A 20,284-nucleotide genomic window follows, 5' to 3' on the forward strand; every position below is an offset into this window, starting at 1 on the left:
CCTGGCTATATGTGCACCTCTCATATTTATTAGAGGCACTTTGGGAACCAGAAGGAATATTTTCTAGGTGATAGAAAATGTGTTAGTGAAGAAATTGTTTGATATTGGAGGACTGTCACTCCAGAAATTAAATATTAATCTAGAAGAGGGACTTGTTCAGCTTCTTGGACACTTGGCTGTGGGCCAGCTGCTGCCTTTGAAGTTTGAAGAGTGAGACCAAAAACTTCTCCCCTCATGTCTCATCTGCTGTTTCTGCCCCTTAGCGGCTGTCCTGAGTGTGGAGCCAGAGGCAGACAGGAAGGTCTCATCCCAAGGGCATATATTTGAACTCTGCGACTCTGCAGCAGTTTTGCCAGATGTGAGAGGGAAAGTTGTGCTGAGGAATGGCTAAACATGGCTTTAGATGTTGTTGTGATAGTCGTTCATTCAATCATATGCAATCCACAGCATCTCCAGACTAAGAGGTTTTTGGTCACTTGTTTACCACACTGGTCCGGCTCAGTTTGGCTCTTTCTGCAGGTTTTCAGGATACAGCTTGGGCTGGGTTAGAAGAAAGTGGGGAAGCCTTATCCTACGAGCGGAAGCAGCCAAGGGAAAGTGGAAATCCCCTGGGGGATTTCATGAGCTGCTCTGCTCTGAAAGGAATTTTTCCCATATGTATGTGGAAAAATCCCACATGCGGCATGCTTTAGAAATTGTATTGCTTCGTGTGGGCAGGTTTCTTTTGTAGTCACATTTTATTTGAAGGTTGAAATACGTAATTATTGTTTATCTTTTTTTGGTCTGCTTGTTCATTCTCTCCCATTGGTTAACATGGAAACATGGACTGCTTTGATATCAATCAGGAAATTGTTTGTGTCCTGTCACGGTAAATCTGTAACTTCCAACTTTCCACTTTCTTTCCAGCCAGATTGCTCCATGGCTGCTCTCCCGTAGATCGTAAACAGCATTTTTGGACTAAGAGAAGGCAAATGTGCAGCAGTTGTCCCTTTCCAGAGGGGCAAATAGCTTTTTATTTTTACAGAGGTCCTTGAAGCTCACACCGTGCTCCGTTTTCACTTTCTCTTTAGCAGAAGATGTTAGAAAATAAAGGCATTCATGCCTTGGTGTAGTATTAAACTTCTCGAATAACTGCAGTCCTCTAGTACTTGGCTGCAGTACTCAGCTGCAGTGTACATACCCCTGGTAAATAGGGACTGGTTTTACTTCTTTCTTTGCTTACCATTTTCAGAGCAAGGCAACACAAGGCAAAAGAGTTTTCGTACATAGTGCTTCACATTTGCCATCTAGCTTTCTATTTCCTTCCTCTAGCTGTAACATTAAGAGGTTAGCATGCAGCAGATAAGTCTGTGCAGATTGCTGTAAATCTGTAGTTCAGACAAGGGAACTGCAGGTGGTCCCAGGCGCTGCAAAGCCTGCGAGGTTAGGAAGCACCGAGTGGGGAGGGATGCATGCCAGAGGGCTCACACCATAAGGAGCTGTTGTTCCAGCTAGGCATGTTGTGCATGGCCTAAGGGCTGCAGCAGTCCTGCTCTTGGGGCACAAGAACTGCTTCTGTGCTCCTGATTCATAGTTTCAGCACAGGGAGCAGAAGCCACGTTTGCTTTTCTCCAGCTGGCAAAATTGTCTGTTCTTGGCCTTGTGTCACAGCTTGGGCTGTGTTCCTGTGGTGATGACTATAAGCTGCAGAGAGAAGATGGACCTTGCAGAGCATGGTATCTCTCTGGGGCCTTCTTTCTAGGTATTGAACTACGATGCCTGGGGATAACATTTCCTTTGGATTGGTGTGGTGTACCTAATCCAGGCAGGCAGCAGGATGCAAATCTGAGGTCCACGGGAAAGCAATCAACATGCCAGGAAATGGAAGAAAAATTAGATAAACTCTGTGGGTCAGCCAAGCAGCCTTGTGTTAGCATGGGAACAAAGCCAGGAGGTTATTTGCCTTTTAGTTAAGAAAACAGTAGTTCTTAAATAATCCACCCAGAACATTATAAACTTGTTTAAAAGTAGACTATTGCATGATCTTGCCTGCCTGCAGTGAGCTTCTCTGTGAAGCATGCAGACAGAGCTCCTTTGCCTCGCAGGGAGCCAATATTAAAAACCAATGAATAATTTACCAGCCCCATGTCATCTGGGCTGGATTTAGTCCCTTCTGTGGAAATACTTGTTCAAGAGAGAGGGCTGAAAAACTGATACAACCAAGGCAGTCAATCTGTCTGTCTGGTGGACAATGGGAACTTCTCTGCTGGAATGTCTTAGATTGGGACTTTTGTCTGATCCACTCCAACCTGTTACAGATCCAGACCCCTACACAAGGAGATGCCATGCCTGTGAACTATTTCAGGCTCTATAAATTCTGATTTAGCCACTTCCAGGTCTGTTGGCATTGTATTTTTCAAGGTTTTCCCACCCTTGATCTTGAATCCTACTAAAGTTATGGTTTTACATGCTGAAGAGACCAGTAAGTAATGCTGGTTTAGACTGTATTTATCATCAGTAGAAAATTGCTAGTTCTGAGTGGTTAAAATACATTTTCCCGTTGATCCTCCTGGGCTATGCCATTGACCAAAGAAGTGGGAGTATTTTTTTATCGTAAGTTTTCTTGATAAGTTCTCAACAGATTGTGGTCATGCTGATTTAAAGCTAGCATAGTGCTGGAAAATGTGGACGAAGACATGAGGCAGCCAGGCAGTGGGCAGGTTCTCCCTGCCTCAGCAGGGAAAAATCTGCAGCAATCAGGATAGTCTGGGAGTTTCTGAACCTGGAGCTGTTTAACATGGTAGAGTAAATACTGGGAGCTGGAAAAATGTTTTGGCACAAACCCCATCATAAAGTTACTGAGAGAGATTTTCTTGGGCTAATGTTTTGATGTTCTGGGCTGATGTAGGTTTGGCTGGGGGGGAAAAAGAAAAAAAAAAAAAAAGGAAGAGAGGATTCTTAGAAGAAATTACTTTGTTTGACTTTCTATTAAAATAAGTGCGGATTTTTTTTTTTTTTTTTTTTTTTTTTGAGTTAAGTAAGCCAAGGACAGGAGAGGCGTTTTCAAGTTACACCACTCAGTTCCAGCACAGTCACTCTTTCAACAAGCTGAATGGACAGAAGTCTTACTGAAAAGAGGAAAGTTTTTTTTTAAACTGAAGAAAATAGCCTTGAACTGAGGGTTTATCTTTTCCCTTGCAATATCGCTGTCACAAGACCTCAGTAATAACTCGTCTTCACCTGTTGTTAGGTGGCCTGACAGTACTGCACCTCGTCTCTGCTTAAGGGCAGGATTATTAGTTTTAAAGCACATAAAGGAAGACACATTGTTGGCACCTGCATCCCTGACAAGAATAAGAAGGGTAGCAATAAATAAGCTCTGAAGGAGTGGTATGCAATGATCTTTTTGAAAAACAAAATGTTGTGCAATAAGAAGAAAAATATTAATGATATATTACAGCTTTGTGTGAAGATTACCATGCTTGATACAACATCAGTTTATGACAGTAAAAGCTGCAAGCAAGCAGTTTATCACTCTGCATGCATTTTTTGGTCTGCTCTTCTAAGGCTGAACGCACAGTGACATAATGGCATACTGCTCCAGGAAAAGGAAGAGGCAGTATCATGCAGAGGATTCCCTTACTTGTAGTTTGTAGGAGCATGTTCTCTGTTCTTGCCATGGCAGGACTGTGTTTTGCATGCACACATGCACCTGAAGAAGGCTGGAGGAACCTCTCCCTCCAATTTATATATACCCAGAAACCCAGAGGCAACCAACTACCTCCAGAGTCCTCCTGGTGACTTGAACAGAAAACTCAACATCTGTTGAAAATTAAAAGCAAACCTTTAAGCTCTTGTCTCTGAATGTGGGATCACAGCCTTGTGCTTTGCTCAGCCCAGAGGTTGCTGTGCCTAGAGCACACTGGAGAGCGTGTTTGGTGCTGCTGTCTATGAGGATGGGGAGTTCAGTATTCTGTTCAGTATTCTGAGTTTCACCTTACATCTTTTATTTTCTTGCCATCTTTGCAGAAAAATGTTCTGAAGAATATCAGAAAGCTGTACATATACACGTAGACAATTATCACTGTGTCAATTATCAAGCTGTGAACACATACAAAATTATCATTGGGGAACATGGATAAATCATCTCACACCGAGTGTGGAGATGGCACTGTTGGCTCCAGCTTCATTTCCCCCTGCCCCTGGGTCTGCACCTCATGCACTTGTAGCACTACAGCCTCTCGCTTGGCCTGGGAATCCCACCCGTGGGTGCAGCACAGTGTATGCATTGCACTAAAAAATGTGTTACACGTGGCATAACACCACAGCTCCTACCTGCCATGGTCCAGCTCATTCACTGCATCCTGCCACATGGCCTCATGCAAACTTATGACACACCTAGAAAAGCAAACGTAAGAGATCTGTTGAGAAATTTGCCATTGACTTACATGGGAGAAAGTTCAAAGCAATTTAATAAGAGAAAATGTTGCCCGCTCATCCAGTCCTCTTTCAGATTAAAGTTATCAGAGAGAACCAGCTGCTGTTAGATTGTCTCACTTATCTTTATATCACAGGATTATCTGCAAACAGTCTCTATTCCTGTTGCAGCTATGTGTCATACACACTGTAATTATTGGAACTATTTTTACAATTGTACAGAATTTTTTTTCTGCAGCCAAATACTTTCTTTTTGGCAAAATAATTTTTTGGAGGCTAATTTTCTCTCAAGGCACTTGGAACAATAAAGAGTTATATATATATTTTTAAAGGTGCTACATATCATAAGGGCAGCTAGATAGTCTGAAAATCTAAAATGCATGCAATTTTAAACCCATGCAAATTTTAGGATGCACATTAGAGCAGGTGGGTGAACACTACATTCATTCACATATAATAAAGAAGAATACTTAGGAACAAGGAATATCACCTTGTCCATTGCTTCAGACTCCTTAGCCCAGAAGTTGACAGAATCTGCTCAGAACAAATGTACTCTCCCACCCCAAATGAAAAACCAACAGCATTGTCAGGTGAACTGTTTTTTTTTTTTCTTCATACTTAGATTCATGCATTCCATTGCTTATACGTGTATGCAGGGAAAAAAAAAGAGGCTTGAATTTAGGTCTTTTGGGCCAGAAGTTTGACCATGTGATAACTTTGGGATTTCTCTGTTCTTGACTAATGCAGGTATGCTCTGTTGTTTCAGTTGCTTGTGTTGTTGTTTTAGGGAAAGTCACGCCACTTCGTGGGTATTCGCCCTTCAACATGGAATCCCTTCGTTTATCTGGATTACAATAACTTCTGGAGGACCCTGGACAAACTTGGAAAAGAGGTAGGTTCTGTAAATTGCACCAATTACCTATAGAGCTCATGTCACCGTAAGTAAATCTGTGTTGGTTATAGTTTTCTTCTCTGGCAGGGTGTAGAAAGATTTTTTCCCCTTCCCCTGCTCAAGCCTTTTAGAGGATGGATGGGCCATCTTTGTTGCTTGCCAAGCTGAGCTCTGATTTTTCTTTGGAGTAATTTTATTTCTAAATTTCTTAAATAGAAAATGCCTCAAAAATTCAAGTAGTACAACTTCAGATCTCTCTGTGTACAAAAAGTAGCCCCTGGGGATTCATGCTGGGACCTGGCAATGATACAAACTAGCTATGACCTGGCAATGATAAAGTGCTGAATAATTTATTGAATAATTTGCCTCTGTCTCTAGATTCCTCTTGAAGCACCATGGGATGCTCCACATGCAGAAGAGTGGGACAAAATGACCATGAAAGAGCTAATAAATAAGACTTGCTGGACCAAGTACGTAACTCTTCATTCATTCTGAAATCCGAATGCAGAATGACAGTGGGTCCCTAGCAAATTCTGGAGTACAGCTGCATGAAACCTTCTTGTGGAGAGCTTTCTCATGTTCCAATTGACTTCAGATGGGGCATAATCAAATCTCTGTTGAGCCAAGTACCCATGGCAAGGAGGGACAGCAAAAACCTTGTGGAGCCTGAGAAATGTCTCAAGTTGATGAAATGTGGTTCATATCGACAAAGGCAATGACGGTAACATATGATAGATAGTGACATAGTAGAAAAAATAAATGTACAGTGGACAGTACATTGAATGCATTTAAAGTTCATACTGCTGTAACACTGTATCCCAGGTAAAGCAAGATAAGCAATTGTTACTTTTTATTCAGAGCTATGGAGGAAATAAAAAGAATAGTTCTTCTTAGTGTAACAAAAAAAAAGGGGGCTGCAAAATTATGACAGACTCAAAGAGGAATGAAAATTACTAGATGTTTGGAAAAAGTCTTCACAGAGGAGTTGAGAAGAGTCACTGTGTGACATGAAATCTTCTGGGAAAATTCCTGTGGTCTTCAGTGCGGTTAGTGTTTCTGCTATGAGGGACTAGCAGAAAAGATTAGCGTATGAACATCTACTTTGAGCATACGTACAGATCACAGTGGCATAAACCAGTAGCTATTTCTTCCAGTAGCTAAGTCTTCCAAAGCATTTTTGAGTACTTAAGAGTTTGCCATCCACAAAGCATAAAGAAGTAGTTACCAGTGACTTGAGCTGGCTAAGCTTTATTATCATCAGTTGTTTTAGTGCCTTTGAGCCCCCTTCACTCACCCCATACCCACAGAGTAAGGTGCTGTGCAAGCATGAGAGAAATGTATGGCATCTCACCCAAAGTGCTTAGGTTTAGGATGAGAGACAGCAGAATATACAAAGGAGATGAGAGAGCAGGAGATGTTTGAGATGAGATTGATCTTTTTGATGGACTGTTGTTAGGTGCTGGGTGAGGGCCTGTGGATGACAGGGTAGGACACAGTGTTTGTGTTGGCTGGCAGATGTGATTAAAGATGCTGGAGAAACCTGAGGTTTGCCCCTGCAGGCCCACATACATGGGAGTGACAGCGTGTGCTCTTCTCACCATATTTCTACTTAATTCAGGTGAGAACATGCCTTTTCTTGTCTTTAGGGAAAGCAACACATAAATAACTATACTTTGTAAATATGAATTGAAGTCACTTGTAGGCATAGAAATGGAGGCAGAAAGAGAAGGGGCTTCCCCAGCCTGATGGCAGGCTAGGAGCTGAGGAATAATGTCCTCTGACTCTTGGCCATGTTGTCTCCTATGTAATTATAGTGTGTGTCTGCCTTAACCCTTGGAGAGAAAGAAGGCCTTCTTGTTGCCCTTCACCTCTCTTGCTGTTTTATGCCTGGGCCTGGCCAGGAACTTTGTCTTCATCCCTGCTGGCCTTTTGCCACGCTTGCTCAACTCTCTGCCATCGCAGAGCACCATCCTTGTGCTCTCAGGAGGCTGTCCTTGAGTGTCAGCCAGCTCTGCTGGGCCCCTTTGCCCTACAGGGTAGTTTCCCATCGGATTCTGCCAAGCAGGTCCTTGAGGAAGCTAAAATCCACTCTTCCAAAGTTCAGGGTTGTAATCCTAGTGTTTGTCTTACTCCTCTCAGGATCTTTGACTCCACAGTCTCATGCAACCAAGGGTGCCCTTCACCTTTGCATTACCCAACAGTTCTTCCTCATTTGTCCAACAGAATGTCTCCCCTAGTTTTCAGTATCAGGGACCCAGGTGATCTATTGCTTAAAAAATGTGCGGTGTATTTCATACGTCTATGAAGGAGCCCACTATATGAATAGGAAAAAAGAACAATGTTCAGTATGGGGCAACAACAGCTGGAAATACTCTTTTCTTCATTTCCTTTTTCAATAAATTCTATTTATTAGGCAAAGAGAAGCACAGTCATGCTAGCACCTGTATCCCCGCTTGCTGTGCTGGCCCCAGTGCTTCTTTGTACTTCTCTCCTCCCTTGCATTCAGCATCTTATCTGTTTGGCTGTGCTCTGTTTGCCTTTTCATGCTGACTGTGGTTTAGCACTGTACTTGCAGCTTCCTAACCAAAACTTTCCATTTGAAAGGATTTTGCGGGGTTAAATCTTACTCGGGCTCTGTGAGATACAATATGCAGCAGTTTGGACTTTCTCTTGCTCTCTGATGCACTGCAGTTTTCTTTACAATAAATTTCATGAGCCATTTCTCTGCAAACTCAGTCACTTTGAGCTACCCTTTCTGTTTCAAGTGCACTGGCTCTTCCTTTTCTAGCTTTTACTGTTCCTCTTAGTCAGGAAGTCAGCGAAGTATAAGCAAAACTGCGTTTATAGTGATCTCCGTGGGAACATGTTTGTCTGCAAGACTGCTTCTACTGCTGGTGGCTTTCTGGCACTCCAGTTTTAATGGACACCACTCCAATTTTAATGGACACACTCAGCTGAAACATGTTCAAAAAGCCATTTTAAATCTTCAAGCCAAGCCAGATTTTTCTAAACATAGTTAAAAACGGTACCACCCTAAATGGAAAAGCTTTTTTACAACATTTTCTATATGACTTGGGTCAAGATTGCAATGTAAGAGTAATTTGTCATGTGCCACAGATCAACCATTACTAATCCTGAAGACTCTTCATATTTCTCAAGCAACAGAAATTTGGCATCTCAATGCTTTTAGGACTGTTACAGAGGGCTATTGTGTGCTCTATGTGTTCATATTCTTGCTAATGTAATAAAGGTGACTGGACTTCATGCCTAGGGAAATTAGTTTGTAAAAGTTTAAAAGTTATATATTTTAGCCTGGACAACTTGCAAAGTTGTTTCCTTTAGGAGATGGTTATAAATCCATGTGGTTTTATGAAGCTTCATCTAAATCAAAGACCTTTTGCTGTCTTTGCAAAATAATTTCAATTCTTTTAGTAATATGTAGCTACAAATGAAACAAATGATCATACATAGCAATGTCCTCACCTCCTGCTGGTGAAACTCTGTTTATGTTCAGAGGATTTACTTCACTAGACAACTGTTCCTCTCCCTATATTTGTGGCGATAACTGACAATTTGATTTTTCTGGGTTACTTATGGTGTGTGATTCTTGGTCTTACAAAAGCACTGTTATATCAGAGATGGGAAATGTTTTAGCAGTGTGGCTAGTTGAGTCCCTGAAGAGCAATCAGACCTTGGAAATGATGTGCCTGATGAGCTCCCTGTGGAGGAGAAATGCAGAAGAAGTTCGCTAACAGGTTACCAAATGCATTCTCCTGTTGAGAAAAATATTTGTTTTGATGAAAGGAATGGCGACTGGGAAAGTATTTAAAGAAATAACTAAGGTAAAATCAGTAGGATTTCAAACTGCATGGGTAAATGCTTTGGAAGGAAGGAAGGGAGGCGCTGATATAACCATTGAAACAATCAAGCTCCAGGCTAATAAATGAGGCAAATATAAATCATTTTGGCTTCTCTGACAGTGGGGTAGCAGCCCTTATCGAGAATAATAAAGAAAAAATAATGAAAGCAATCAGGAAGCCACATTTGTTCAGTACCTGTTTCTGCTCCTGTGTTTCATGCAGAGCTGGTAAAGAATTTGCCACCCTCTTTGTGAATGTCAACGTCACGTCTGAGCCGCACGAAGTCTCCGCTCTCTGGTTCCTGTGGTACGTGAGGCAGTGTGGGGGCACATCCAGGATATTCTCTGTCACCAATGGGGGCCAGGTACAAAATGTCTCCTATTTTTCCCCCCCTTGAAACCTTAAAGAGCAAGTGGAGTGTCGTACCCGCCAAACTCCTGCAATTAATGAAAGGAGAACAAAACACCAAGTTTATGGGGCACCAAAGACAGTTATGTTCTCGTGGGGCTGAATGGCCCACTCAGCTAACTCTGTGTAATGAGGAATTTCATTAGCTAGGCTGTGGGATAAATTGGGACAATTTAATTAATTTTTCTGTCCTGCATTCACTTCAACATAGTTCTTTTGTTGCAGATTTGTTTTTTTTCCCCTCCTCCTTTATGTGCCAATTTGTTTTCTATGGGATACTTACCACATCTGAATGTTTTCAACAGTTCAAAGCAAGTGTGCTTGAGACTGAAATACTGACATTTTTTATTTTCTTTGTGGAAGTCTCTAATGCCAAGAGTTGGAAGTAGGTAGCAAAAGGCCCTTCAGGTAGGAGTAAAACCCAAGAGCCTTCCACCACAGGGTCCTCTCACCCACAGTTGCTGTTCCATGTCAGCAACTGCTAGATGTTGTGGTAAGGATTAAAAATAAAATAAATACCCTTAGATAGACAAGACGTGGAGAGGGGAAAGCTAGGCTGAGAAGAGCGCTTCCTTTTCTTTGTGCCTGGGTGTGTCAGGCCTTGGTTGCTGCCTTCCTTCCCTCTGCCTGATCAAAGTCAGCTGAGAAAAAGAAGTGTTTCTGACTTAGCAGCCATGATGAGTCTTATAAAACTTCTTCAGGCAGTCATTTCAGTATTTCAGCACAAGAATTTGTGGCTCCTTTCCTCCTTGCCTGTACCAGCATCTTCTATGTAAAGTGAGGTGCTTGATAGAGCAATGGTGGCTGATGGATAAAAGAGGGCTAGTGCTTCCTATTGGCCTCTGCTCAGACATCACAAAAAATATGTGTCACAAATTGTGCTTTTTCCAGACAACACTGTCTCTGTGTCCTCCCAGGGACAGATAAAGCTCATTGCCTGCTGCACTCGAGGCCAGACTCAGTTAAAGATTTGTCTTACTTCTGAGCTTGAGAAGGCTTTAGCTGTACAGATGCAAGGTGGTATCTTTGTCACACATGAGGGTTTTGATAGCACAGTGATGGCTAAAATACTAAAAACTTCTTTTTAATGAGGTGATTTGTTTATTCTAGCTAAAATAGCTGCATTATACTTCTTTATTCTGCGGGCTTCATGAGCCTCTAAGACAGGTAATTGAGAAAGCCATTGTAAAAATGTCTCAGCTATCAGTCTCCAGTGAGGTTCAAGCTTCTGTCTTACCTTTTATGAAAGTCTGGGCTACTTTATGCGTCCTTAGGACTTGTACATTTGTCCTGGAGTTTCTTGATTATGAGCAGAAGTCATGTTCAATGTCGTTGTGATTAATGCTTGTGATTTTTTTGTTGTTTGTTTTGTTTTGTTTTGTTCTGTTTTTTCTGTTTGTTTTTTAGGAGAGGAAGTTTATTGGGGGTTCTGGTCAGATATCAGAGAAAATAAAGGATCACCTCGGAGGCAAAGTTAAACTGGAGAGACCTGTGGTCCGTATTGATCAGACAGGTGATAATGTCATTGTGGAGACTCTAAACCATGAAATATATGAGGTAATTTGATTAAAATAAAAGTAGAGTATGCATTTAGTGGGTGAATACATCTGCTGTAGCTCTTAGCCAGATGTAATCAGGAAGTACCTATTTGTGTGTGTCTATTTCTCAGACTGTCCGGACAGTCTGTGAATCCTGCTTTGCAGATTTATTTATGGCTGGGTCACATCTTGGTGTTCTGCTAATTGGTCATTAGTCTGCTTTGTCTGTCTGACCTTTTTTTGTGATTATGTAGTTTTACATTTTAGTTCCTCATTGAGACTGTTTCAGATAAAGAAAAATAAGGTTCCTGTTTGTATTGAATTTTGTGGTTTGCAGGAAAAAAAAAAAAAGAAAAAAAAAAAAAGGACGCAATATTTCAAACCCAGTTAGTAAGATTTGTGAGGTCAGCTTGTCACGAGATACGAAAGGCCAAGGCTCAGCCCCATCCCATGCAGTGACAGTAGCTCCCTTCTGAATGCAGAGTCAAGCCTGCTGCAGGGGCAAGGAGGGTTTGTGGGGCTCAGCCACCGCCTGCAAGACACCCATCTCATCAGCTGCAGTGTGCAGAGGATATTTAGAGAGAGTTAGCAGAAAGGGAAGGGACTGTTTGACAGAGGAACTGCTCTGAGGATATGCTGAGGAGGGGCTCTCTCCCTCCCCCAGGGATTATTAGCCACAAAGTCAAACCACAGGCTTCTTCCTCTGTGCCAGCTGAGCTCAGTCAGAGCAGACAGGCTTCCTGCACTCAGTGGCCCTGCCAGTATCAGCACTCCTTGGAGCAGCAGTGAGTGCAGTGATTCAGTGTCAGCCTGAACCCTGAAGCAGAGCATCCTTCGTCACTCTGGTCAGATGCAGACCTGTGAGAGGAAAGGAGCATGTTCAGGAAAGCTGAAATCACCACCAGTGTTGCCTGTCCTGAAGTAGAATACTGTGAACATGCAATGGAGTGATTTATTTATTTTTTTATAATAAAAAGGGTCATATTTTCTTGGGAATATTAAAAGGCACTTTTACCTATGCTGTAAGATCTTTCTTGTCCCATTCCCTGACCTGTCTCCAGCCAGGTTTCATCTGTAGTCCTGTAGTGTTCAGAAAGCTGTCAGGAATCACATAATCACAAAATAACATATTTTCCTTACCTTCTTTTTCTGAAATGGCAGAATTCTTCTGGCCACCTGGAAATATCTGTATGGGAAAGCCAATTAGGAAAGTCAGGGGTGGGAAAGCTCTTTAATGATGGATAAGAGCATCTTTCAAATGTGTCCTGCAGGGCAACCCCAGTGTGAGGCAGTGCCTTGTCTCTGCTGACTGTGGTTTACTTTTCAGGGCAAGTATGTGATCAGTGCTATCCCTCCCATCCTGACAACGAAGATCCATTACAACCCAGAACTGCCACCAAAGAGAAACCAGTTAATTCAGCGTATGCCTATGGGGTCTGTCATAAAATGCATGATGTACTACAAGGAAGCCTTCTGGCAGAAGAAAGGTATGTGGAGAAAGCGAAGGACTTAGGAACCCAGTGCTATGCTAATTTTGAAGCTCTGCTGTCTATCAGGGAATAAATCCAGGAGGGCATTAAATGTGCAAAACACCCAAATTAAGCACATAGAAAAGCAAAAGCTCTTTGGGAAGGAGAGCTCCTTGTCCAAGCTTAAGTATACACCTTTTCCCAAAGCAGAGTTCAAACCCCAGCAGGATCCCAAGTCTCAGAGCTGCCAGCTGCTCACTGATAGAAGAAGCCAGGTTTCCCTGGGAAGTATTGCTGAAAGCTATGAGGCCACCTGCAATGCACAGAAACAGCAGCCATGCAGCAGCAAGTCCCTGATTCTCCCTGCTGAGACAGAGTTAGGGCAGCCAGAGTGAATTTACAGCAGACGACAGTGAGATCTTTGGGTGTAAGTGAGACCTTTCCCTGTTTTTAATCCTCTGTTCTACAGACTTGGTATCTCAGAGGAATGGGAAAAGTAGGTTAGCTTTTTGTTTAACTCGAGATATTTTTCCAAGTACTGCAACATCACAATTTTCTCAGCTTTAACTGTTAAAGAATGATCAAAAAATCAGTTACCATTTCTAGAGCTATTTGCATGAACAGGTTAGTTTCCACTTCCTATATAATGACACCGAAAGTTGCACTGGGTGAGAATATTTCTTAATCGAAAGAATATAATTTTGCATGTTTCAGGGCATAAGCCAACCACCAAATGGGATTAGAAAGAAATGCAGGTAGGTTTATACATTTCTATCTGTGCAGGATTTTTTGTGTGTTCATCTGAAACATGTAGGTGGTGCCAAGGATGTGATACTAGATTGGATTACCCATGTTTTTGCTGCATTACCATTACTGGACACCATTTATGACAGTCGTCTCATCAATAAAATCAATACAGACTGTAAATTTGAGCCCACAGTGAGCAGATATAATTACATTGGGTTTTGTTGCTGCTGATGTTGTTTTAACCAAAGTTACTTATGGAATGAACCATTGTAGTTCTTGCTAAATCAATTTATTTTTAATGCTTACTGAGCCCAATATAGAAAGCCACAGGGACTTGCAACAAGCCACAAAAATTCCTTACTAAGTAGTAATGGAATTTAAATACGACTTTTATAAGTCTGTGTACAAAATTTCCCAGAGTCAGAGGAAAGAGAGGTAAGACTGTTACAGACTTCTAGTTATTATTGGTGACCAAGGAATTACTGTGCAATTCCTTTTATTGATAGTTTTCCCAGTTCACTGCTGTCAGTATAGAGATTATCAACAGGTCTCTCTGACAATTATTTTGCTTTCTTTTCTCCCCTTAGGTTGCAGTGCTGCTCTCTTCATTGAGGATGAAGAATGCCCAATCGGAATAACCATGGATGACACAAAACCAGATGGATCTTTTCCTGCCATTATGGGGTTAGGAGCTTCTAGCCCATACTTACAGATATGCATTTCTTTTTGTATAAAGGAGTGAGAGAAGGAGGAGGAAGAGGAAAAATGGACAGATCCTATCAGTGGTGCCCACTCCCACAGCCCTAGTAGAGGGTGGAGAGTACTTCTAACAGCCCCCTCGTGCCTCTCTAGTCCATTTAAGCTTTTATGTGAAACTTGTGCTACAAATAGCCTGATACAATGGTGATTGTCGGGAAGGGGTTGCTGAATTCACCTTTGCTTGTTTGAAGCATTCACACAGTGTTTTGCTGCTGAGTAGATTTAGAAATAAATCCTTTACTTACCTAGTTTTATGAGAGTTTTATGAGCCTGTACTCTGCTTATGTCAGGATCTTGTATTTTACACCTAGGCCAAAATGAAAATGCAATTGTCCAAGATATCATCGTTTGCATCCTCTCCCCATCTAGCTGAGGAGGGGCAAAGAACATCAGCTTGTGGTTAAGTTAGGCAGCAGCTGCTCAGTGAGGAAATCGGAATTCTTCAGTGAGGAAATAAAAAAAAAAAAAAAATAGAGGAGCTGGAGTTTGGACAAACAGATGACAAAATGTGTAGCAGCATTTATTGGCTTTTAAAAATGAAATTAAGCCAATATGAACAAACAATCTTTACAAATGTTTCCACTGTAATCTGAGGGGAACCTGCCAAAAAAGGCCAATATAAATGTCAAGCAACCACTTGTGAAGTGTTTGGCAAGGAAAGCGTGCCACTTCTACCAAACTGTACATGCTTATGAGCATATTCAAGGCTTAAAAACTTCCGTCTTGCAAGTGGTAAACCTCTTCCAAATGGCAAATGGTTTCTTGCATTCTCCTTGTGGATTTCTCCTTGCAGCTTCATTCTAAAGGAGTGCAGGAACCGAATTCATCCCAGAAGTATTTCTACTGAGGTCAAAGGAACTGGTCACCAGATTTGCTTCTTTCATGCTGAGTAAAAATCAGGCACAGTTCTTACAGGACTGGTCCATGGTGCTGTGCAGCGTTTGTCAGAGCAGCAGGCTACCAGCACATATTAACACCAAGTAGCATGGACAGTGGTATGGCCAGCTGCCTGTGAGACATCAACAGCACAAGAAAACTCAGGGTCTCAGACTTTTTGGATAAGAACTCAGTGTAAGAAGGGAGGCGATGCTGACTAGTTTGTTGAATGTAGGATATCCCACAGGGGCCTTACACCTGCACGTCCTATACTTAATTTAGGGATTGGATATGAAAAACTGTCAGGCCCATTACATGCCATTAAAATGCTTTGTCCAACTTTTTTTTTAGAGTTGTTTCAAGCAAAATCTTGCAAATCAGATGGAGTGTCAACATTGTATGATATTTGTGTATCATATTTTTCTTTTCAGTTTCATCCTTACCAGGAAGGCTGTTAAGCTGGCCAGTCTCACTAAGGAAGAGAGGTAAGAGTTCAGAAATTGTAAATATTTTAGATACAAAACGGTTGTCTGGAATACTTCCCCACAGGCACGTATGTGGGTTTGTGTGTGTGTGTGTGTGTGTGTGTGTGTGTGTGTGTAAATATGCACATACTCAGTGCAACTACAAGTGCTGGAAATCGGGGTGAAAATTTAGATTTTAGCATAAACTGGCCAAGTCACTAACACCGATATCCATGCAGTTATGGTTATTTCTGAGTTTCGAACTCCTGCCTGCGCTTCCATGTTATGACTTATCAGCTCTGCATGTGCATTGATAAGACTTTCCTGAAGACGTTCCCAAGCTGCACCCCACTGCATGATGCTTCACCCCAGGGAGAGATGGAGCGCTGACACTCAGAGTTGTGGGTGTCTTTCACATTCGGACTGGGCAACAAAATTTTTAAACCTCCGTGCTTACAGCAGTGTGGTTTCTCTATTAGTCTGTGATATGAACAAACAGTACTTTCTAAATGTGATTTTAGTATACATGCAAGTGAAAGAGGAGTTCTGCTTAGGAATGTGAGTAGCATTCTCCGGCTCATATTTTGTTCTCAGGTGTAGTAAATCTGTAAGGATTTCATTGATTTATATTACTTCTCTTCTGCTCTTACATCAGTGAACAGGAGAATGAATTGGCACCGCATCCTAAAATAACTGCACAGAGATTTATTTTCTAGAGCTCATTGCCAAAATCGGCCTTAGTTTCCCATTCCAGGGTCCATTTTGTATATCACGGTTATGCTTCAGCATTTGAATATGCACACTAAGATAACAACTGGAAATCAGACTTAAAAGCAAAGCAAAAAACAACTTTCTTTCCAATGTGCTGCAATATGTATTTATTTTTTATTTTTAATATCAAGAGCAATAGCTTAGAGGCTTTTTCCACTTTTTTTTTTTTTTTCCTGAATATTTTTGTTCTCATATAGGAAGAAGAAAATCTGCGAGTCATATGCCAAGGCAATGGAGATGGAAGAGGCATTACATGTAAGACATGAATATTTGTTTTCACCTTTGTTGTATGGTAACATTGCTACTTTGTTCTGGAGGATGAAGCCAAATAGCCTGGGACCTAAAATTTTGTGTTGTGCCATAGTGCCATAGAACCTGTACACCAGAGGTGAGGGCAACAGCATCTAGTACAGGAAGAAAAGACCTGGGAGTCTCACTCTTTGCAAGAAAAGAAAAGGCAGTGCATGGTTTAATTTGTCCTGCATTTCTTTGTGGGAGGATAGAGCTTCTCTAGAAGTGTAAATGTTTGTTTGTTGTTAATGGATAGCATTAATCAGATGATATGACATTGTACCCTTAACCAGTTTTTTCCATCTTCAAAGGAAATTTGTTTATTTCTTTCTTTTATATCCAGTATCTTTGCCACTGTTTTACTCTCTAATGTTTGCTAATACTTACAGCCAGTGCATTATGAAGAAAAGAACTGGACCATGGAACAATATTCAGGGGGTTGCTACACAGCCTACTTCCCACCTGGCATAATGTATTCATACGGAAGGTAAAACATAAAATGCTTTGCTTTCTACTTTGCATTTCTCAGCTCATTTACAATGATGCCCTTTGTGCAACAAACTTAGGACATGTAGCACTCTGGGGGAACTCCAACCCTCTTTCCGCTCCCCTGCACCCAGCTAATAAGACTCTTGCTTTCGACTTTAATGAGAGCAGTTTCTCTTGTGACTTTCATGAAAACAAAACACAGTCACAAAGGGACCTGCTACAGCTACAAAACCTTTCCCCACAAGGCAGGCTACTCAGAATATTTGCCACTATGCAGTATTTGCATGTTTTCATTATACCCTTTAATGCTTTCTGAGGCCTTCAGGACACACGTCTTGGACACAGGAGGAGTCTCCATTGACTGTGTAGGTGGAGCATCAGATTCTGGCAATGCCCATTGAATCACATAACCAGGGGAAGACATAAAATGCCCTCCCCACACAGAACTGCTGTATTCCTAAAGGAACATGTTCAATAATACCAACTAATATGTGGTGTATCACTGAAAAGCCTGTGGAAAGCACAGTTCAGCACCTATTGGGAACAAACAGACAAATCACGTATCCAAAACCAAAGACCAGGCAAATCATGTAGCACATGACAGTGTGAGCTCTTTAGCTTTTTCTCCTCAGACTGTCCATTGTGGGGCTACACCCTGTCTCTGCGCCAAGATGCGAGTGGGAAGCAGTCATCCCATGCACCGATGTTTTTGTATCAACTAAACTGAAAGCTTGGGTAGTGATGGGTGAGGTCTCTGGCCTCACCCACCATGGGTGGGGTCTCTGGCCTCACCCATCATGGGTGGAATGTTGGATGGGAACTGTTATAGCAAGCATGTCCCTCTCTGGGAAAGGCAGCTCACTCCCTATGGCTGAGTTGACCCGGATCCTTGTGCAGCTTTGTGCAGCTGAGGGGCTGGTTTATATGACCCTACAGGGCCAGATGCAAATCCATAAATGTGCATGTCTTTAGCTGCCAGCCCCTTTTGGCAAGCAGCCAGGCAAGTCCAACACCCTAAAGAGAAGCTGGTATTGGTGATCCCTCACTGAGAAAACATCATTCACATCCCATTGTAATAGCAGGATAACAACAAAGCTGCCATGCAGAACACATAAACCTATCAGCTGCACTGCATTTCTGGAGGCTGTTAAGATTATCCCTTATCCCAGCACTAAAATAAGGCTTGTATTACTTTGCACAGAAGCTGATTTACCCCTTGGATTTTCTTTCTCAGATCTTGTGTTTGTGCACAGAGAGGCAGGTGGGTGGTTTTGCAGGGAGATCTTGTTGCACTGTGCTCCCAAGCCCTGGTCTGCAGGGATTCTGGAGGAACCAAGTTGAGTGCTCCATCAAAGCCAATGAATTGCTTTAAGAAGGATCATCAGCTTCTTATTACTTGTCATCTGATATTCTCCATTTGTTTTGAAGGATCATTCGCCAGCCAGTTGACAGAATCTACTTTGCTGGCACGGAGACGGCTACCCAATGGAGCGGGTACATGGAGGGGGCCGTGCAGGCAGGAGAGAGAGCAGCCAGAGAGGTACAGACCGTTGGCTTGGGTCATCTCTTTTAAAAGGCTAAAAAGAATTAAGTACAGCTTGGAGGGTCTCATTTGGTCTATCACACACTGTAATTGTGCTGGGGTTCCTAGAACTGGTGGGGAAAAATCCTGGAACGGAAAGTGAGCCAAAGGCTTTCTTTTTTTAACTTCAAAAACTGTTTAAACTTTACTTTGTTTATTATTGAATAATGTGCAGCCAAAATCTCACAAGAAACTGAACATCACACATTATGTTGCTGCACTAGAGACTTAAAACAAAGCTCATGCTATATAGCTCATGTCCAGATGAATAAACCCTCCAAACTAATGCATCCCTTAGATATTCCACCACAATTTCTATCACATTAATCACAGTTTTTTGTTTGTTTGTTTGTTTGTTTAAAGCAATTTCAGACATTACAAATGTGTGTGGTTATTTCCTGTGCAGCAATCTGGAAATCTGAGCATTATTCTGATTTTTGATCTATCCCTTCTGCTTCTCCTTTCACCAGAGAATATAGTGAGCTTGGCTTTATGAATCCATAACGGGTGGCTCTGATAATGTCTAAATCTCAGAATGACACACATTGGGCTGGGTTCCCAGTCACAGTAAAATCTCTTAACAACAGTCTGGATGGAGGGGAAAAAAACATCTTTAAAGGGTATACATTACAATTAAAACTGCTGTATGGCAGAGCCACAGAGTTGTTAAATAATGGAAAATCAGCCCCTTGCTTTCCTTTGACAGAGTATCAAATTCACCTTATAATCTTCATTGCTTGCTCTGTTTTAAGTAACCTAATATCTCATTTATTTTCTCTGTGCCTGTGAGCAGCTGTTACAAAGTTAGCTGTCTCTTCTGGAGACATTAATTTGCCCCCAAGAGCCTCCATGATTTTTACAACCAGTCCATGGTCAAAAAAACCTCAATGAACTTTGTATGTTCTAAGTGTAGCCAAGAGATAACTTCATCAGAGTATGCTTCGAAAACCCAGGACTTGAATCTCTCCTCTTTCTAGTTTGTGATTCAGGAAGCATCATTCCCAACATGCTGTGTGTCCCAAGCACGTGGGACTATGCTATTTCTCAAATGTCATGTGAAAAAGCATTTTTACTTGTACTCAAGAAGAAAAATAAACATCTGGAAAAGCTGTAGTTCCTTTGGATTTCTGTGTGAAGGCCTACTTTTTACAGACAGGGTGAAAGACTCTGTGAAACTGTCCTTGTGTTCTTAAAACATTGGTTAGCCACACACAGCCATTTGATCACCAGCTATCATATTTTTACACAAACTATTAAAATTCCATCCTTCGCTCTTTGCTGATATAAGCAGACAAATTGCTACACGTTTTCTGGTTCAGCTAGTCATAGTTATGCTTTTTCTCAGTGTCAGCTTGCTCTGACTTGCTGTGTTTTTCCAAACCAGAAAGTAGTTGGTGTGGTTTTTCACATGTGGTTCCAACAATTTTAATTCTAGATTTTACACCGTATGGGGAAGATCTCTGAAAATGAAATTTGGATGCCAGAGCCAGAGTCAAAGGTAAGTAACTTTCTTGTCACCACAAGAGCGAACCCCCTGAATGGGCTGTGGTCTCTGTGATGGTGGTTCCTGTGGGACCTGTCCCTCTACAAGATTTTAATTACCTTTTGTGTTGACAATACTAATTTTTTCAACTTGTCCGTGGTGTATTGTTACCTCTGCATAAGAGGTGGATGACTAAGACCCATAGGTAGCTCCACCTTGACTGTCCTGTGGCCTTAAAG

General features: G+C 41.8%; 1 protein-coding gene across 1 annotated transcript in view; it reads left to right on the plus strand.

Moving 5' to 3' along the window:
- LOC309880851 (amine oxidase [flavin-containing] A-like) overlaps positions 1 to 20,284 on the plus strand; it is a 38,410-nt gene that overhangs the window by 16,596 nt on the left and 1,530 nt on the right. Inside the window, exons 4-14 of the mRNA XM_082766208.1 lie at positions 5,204 to 5,308; positions 5,687 to 5,778; positions 9,391 to 9,532; positions 10,984 to 11,133; positions 12,442 to 12,601; positions 13,918 to 14,014; positions 15,397 to 15,450; positions 16,398 to 16,455; positions 16,881 to 16,978; positions 18,409 to 18,520; positions 19,998 to 20,060. Of these exons, the coding sequence (XP_082622334.1) occupies positions 5,204 to 5,308; positions 5,687 to 5,778; positions 9,391 to 9,532; positions 10,984 to 11,133; positions 12,442 to 12,601; positions 13,918 to 14,014; positions 15,397 to 15,450; positions 16,398 to 16,455; positions 16,881 to 16,978; positions 18,409 to 18,520; positions 19,998 to 20,060 (1,131 nt within the window). The remainder of the gene's footprint in view (positions 1 to 5,203; positions 5,309 to 5,686; positions 5,779 to 9,390; positions 9,533 to 10,983; positions 11,134 to 12,441; positions 12,602 to 13,917; positions 14,015 to 15,396; positions 15,451 to 16,397; positions 16,456 to 16,880; positions 16,979 to 18,408; positions 18,521 to 19,997; positions 20,061 to 20,284) is intronic.

This window comes from Aythya marila (assembly GCF_965140915.1).
Source record: "Aythya marila genome assembly, chromosome: 1".
In the NCBI taxonomy this organism is placed as follows: Eukaryota; Metazoa; Chordata; class Aves; order Anseriformes; family Anatidae; genus Aythya; species Aythya marila.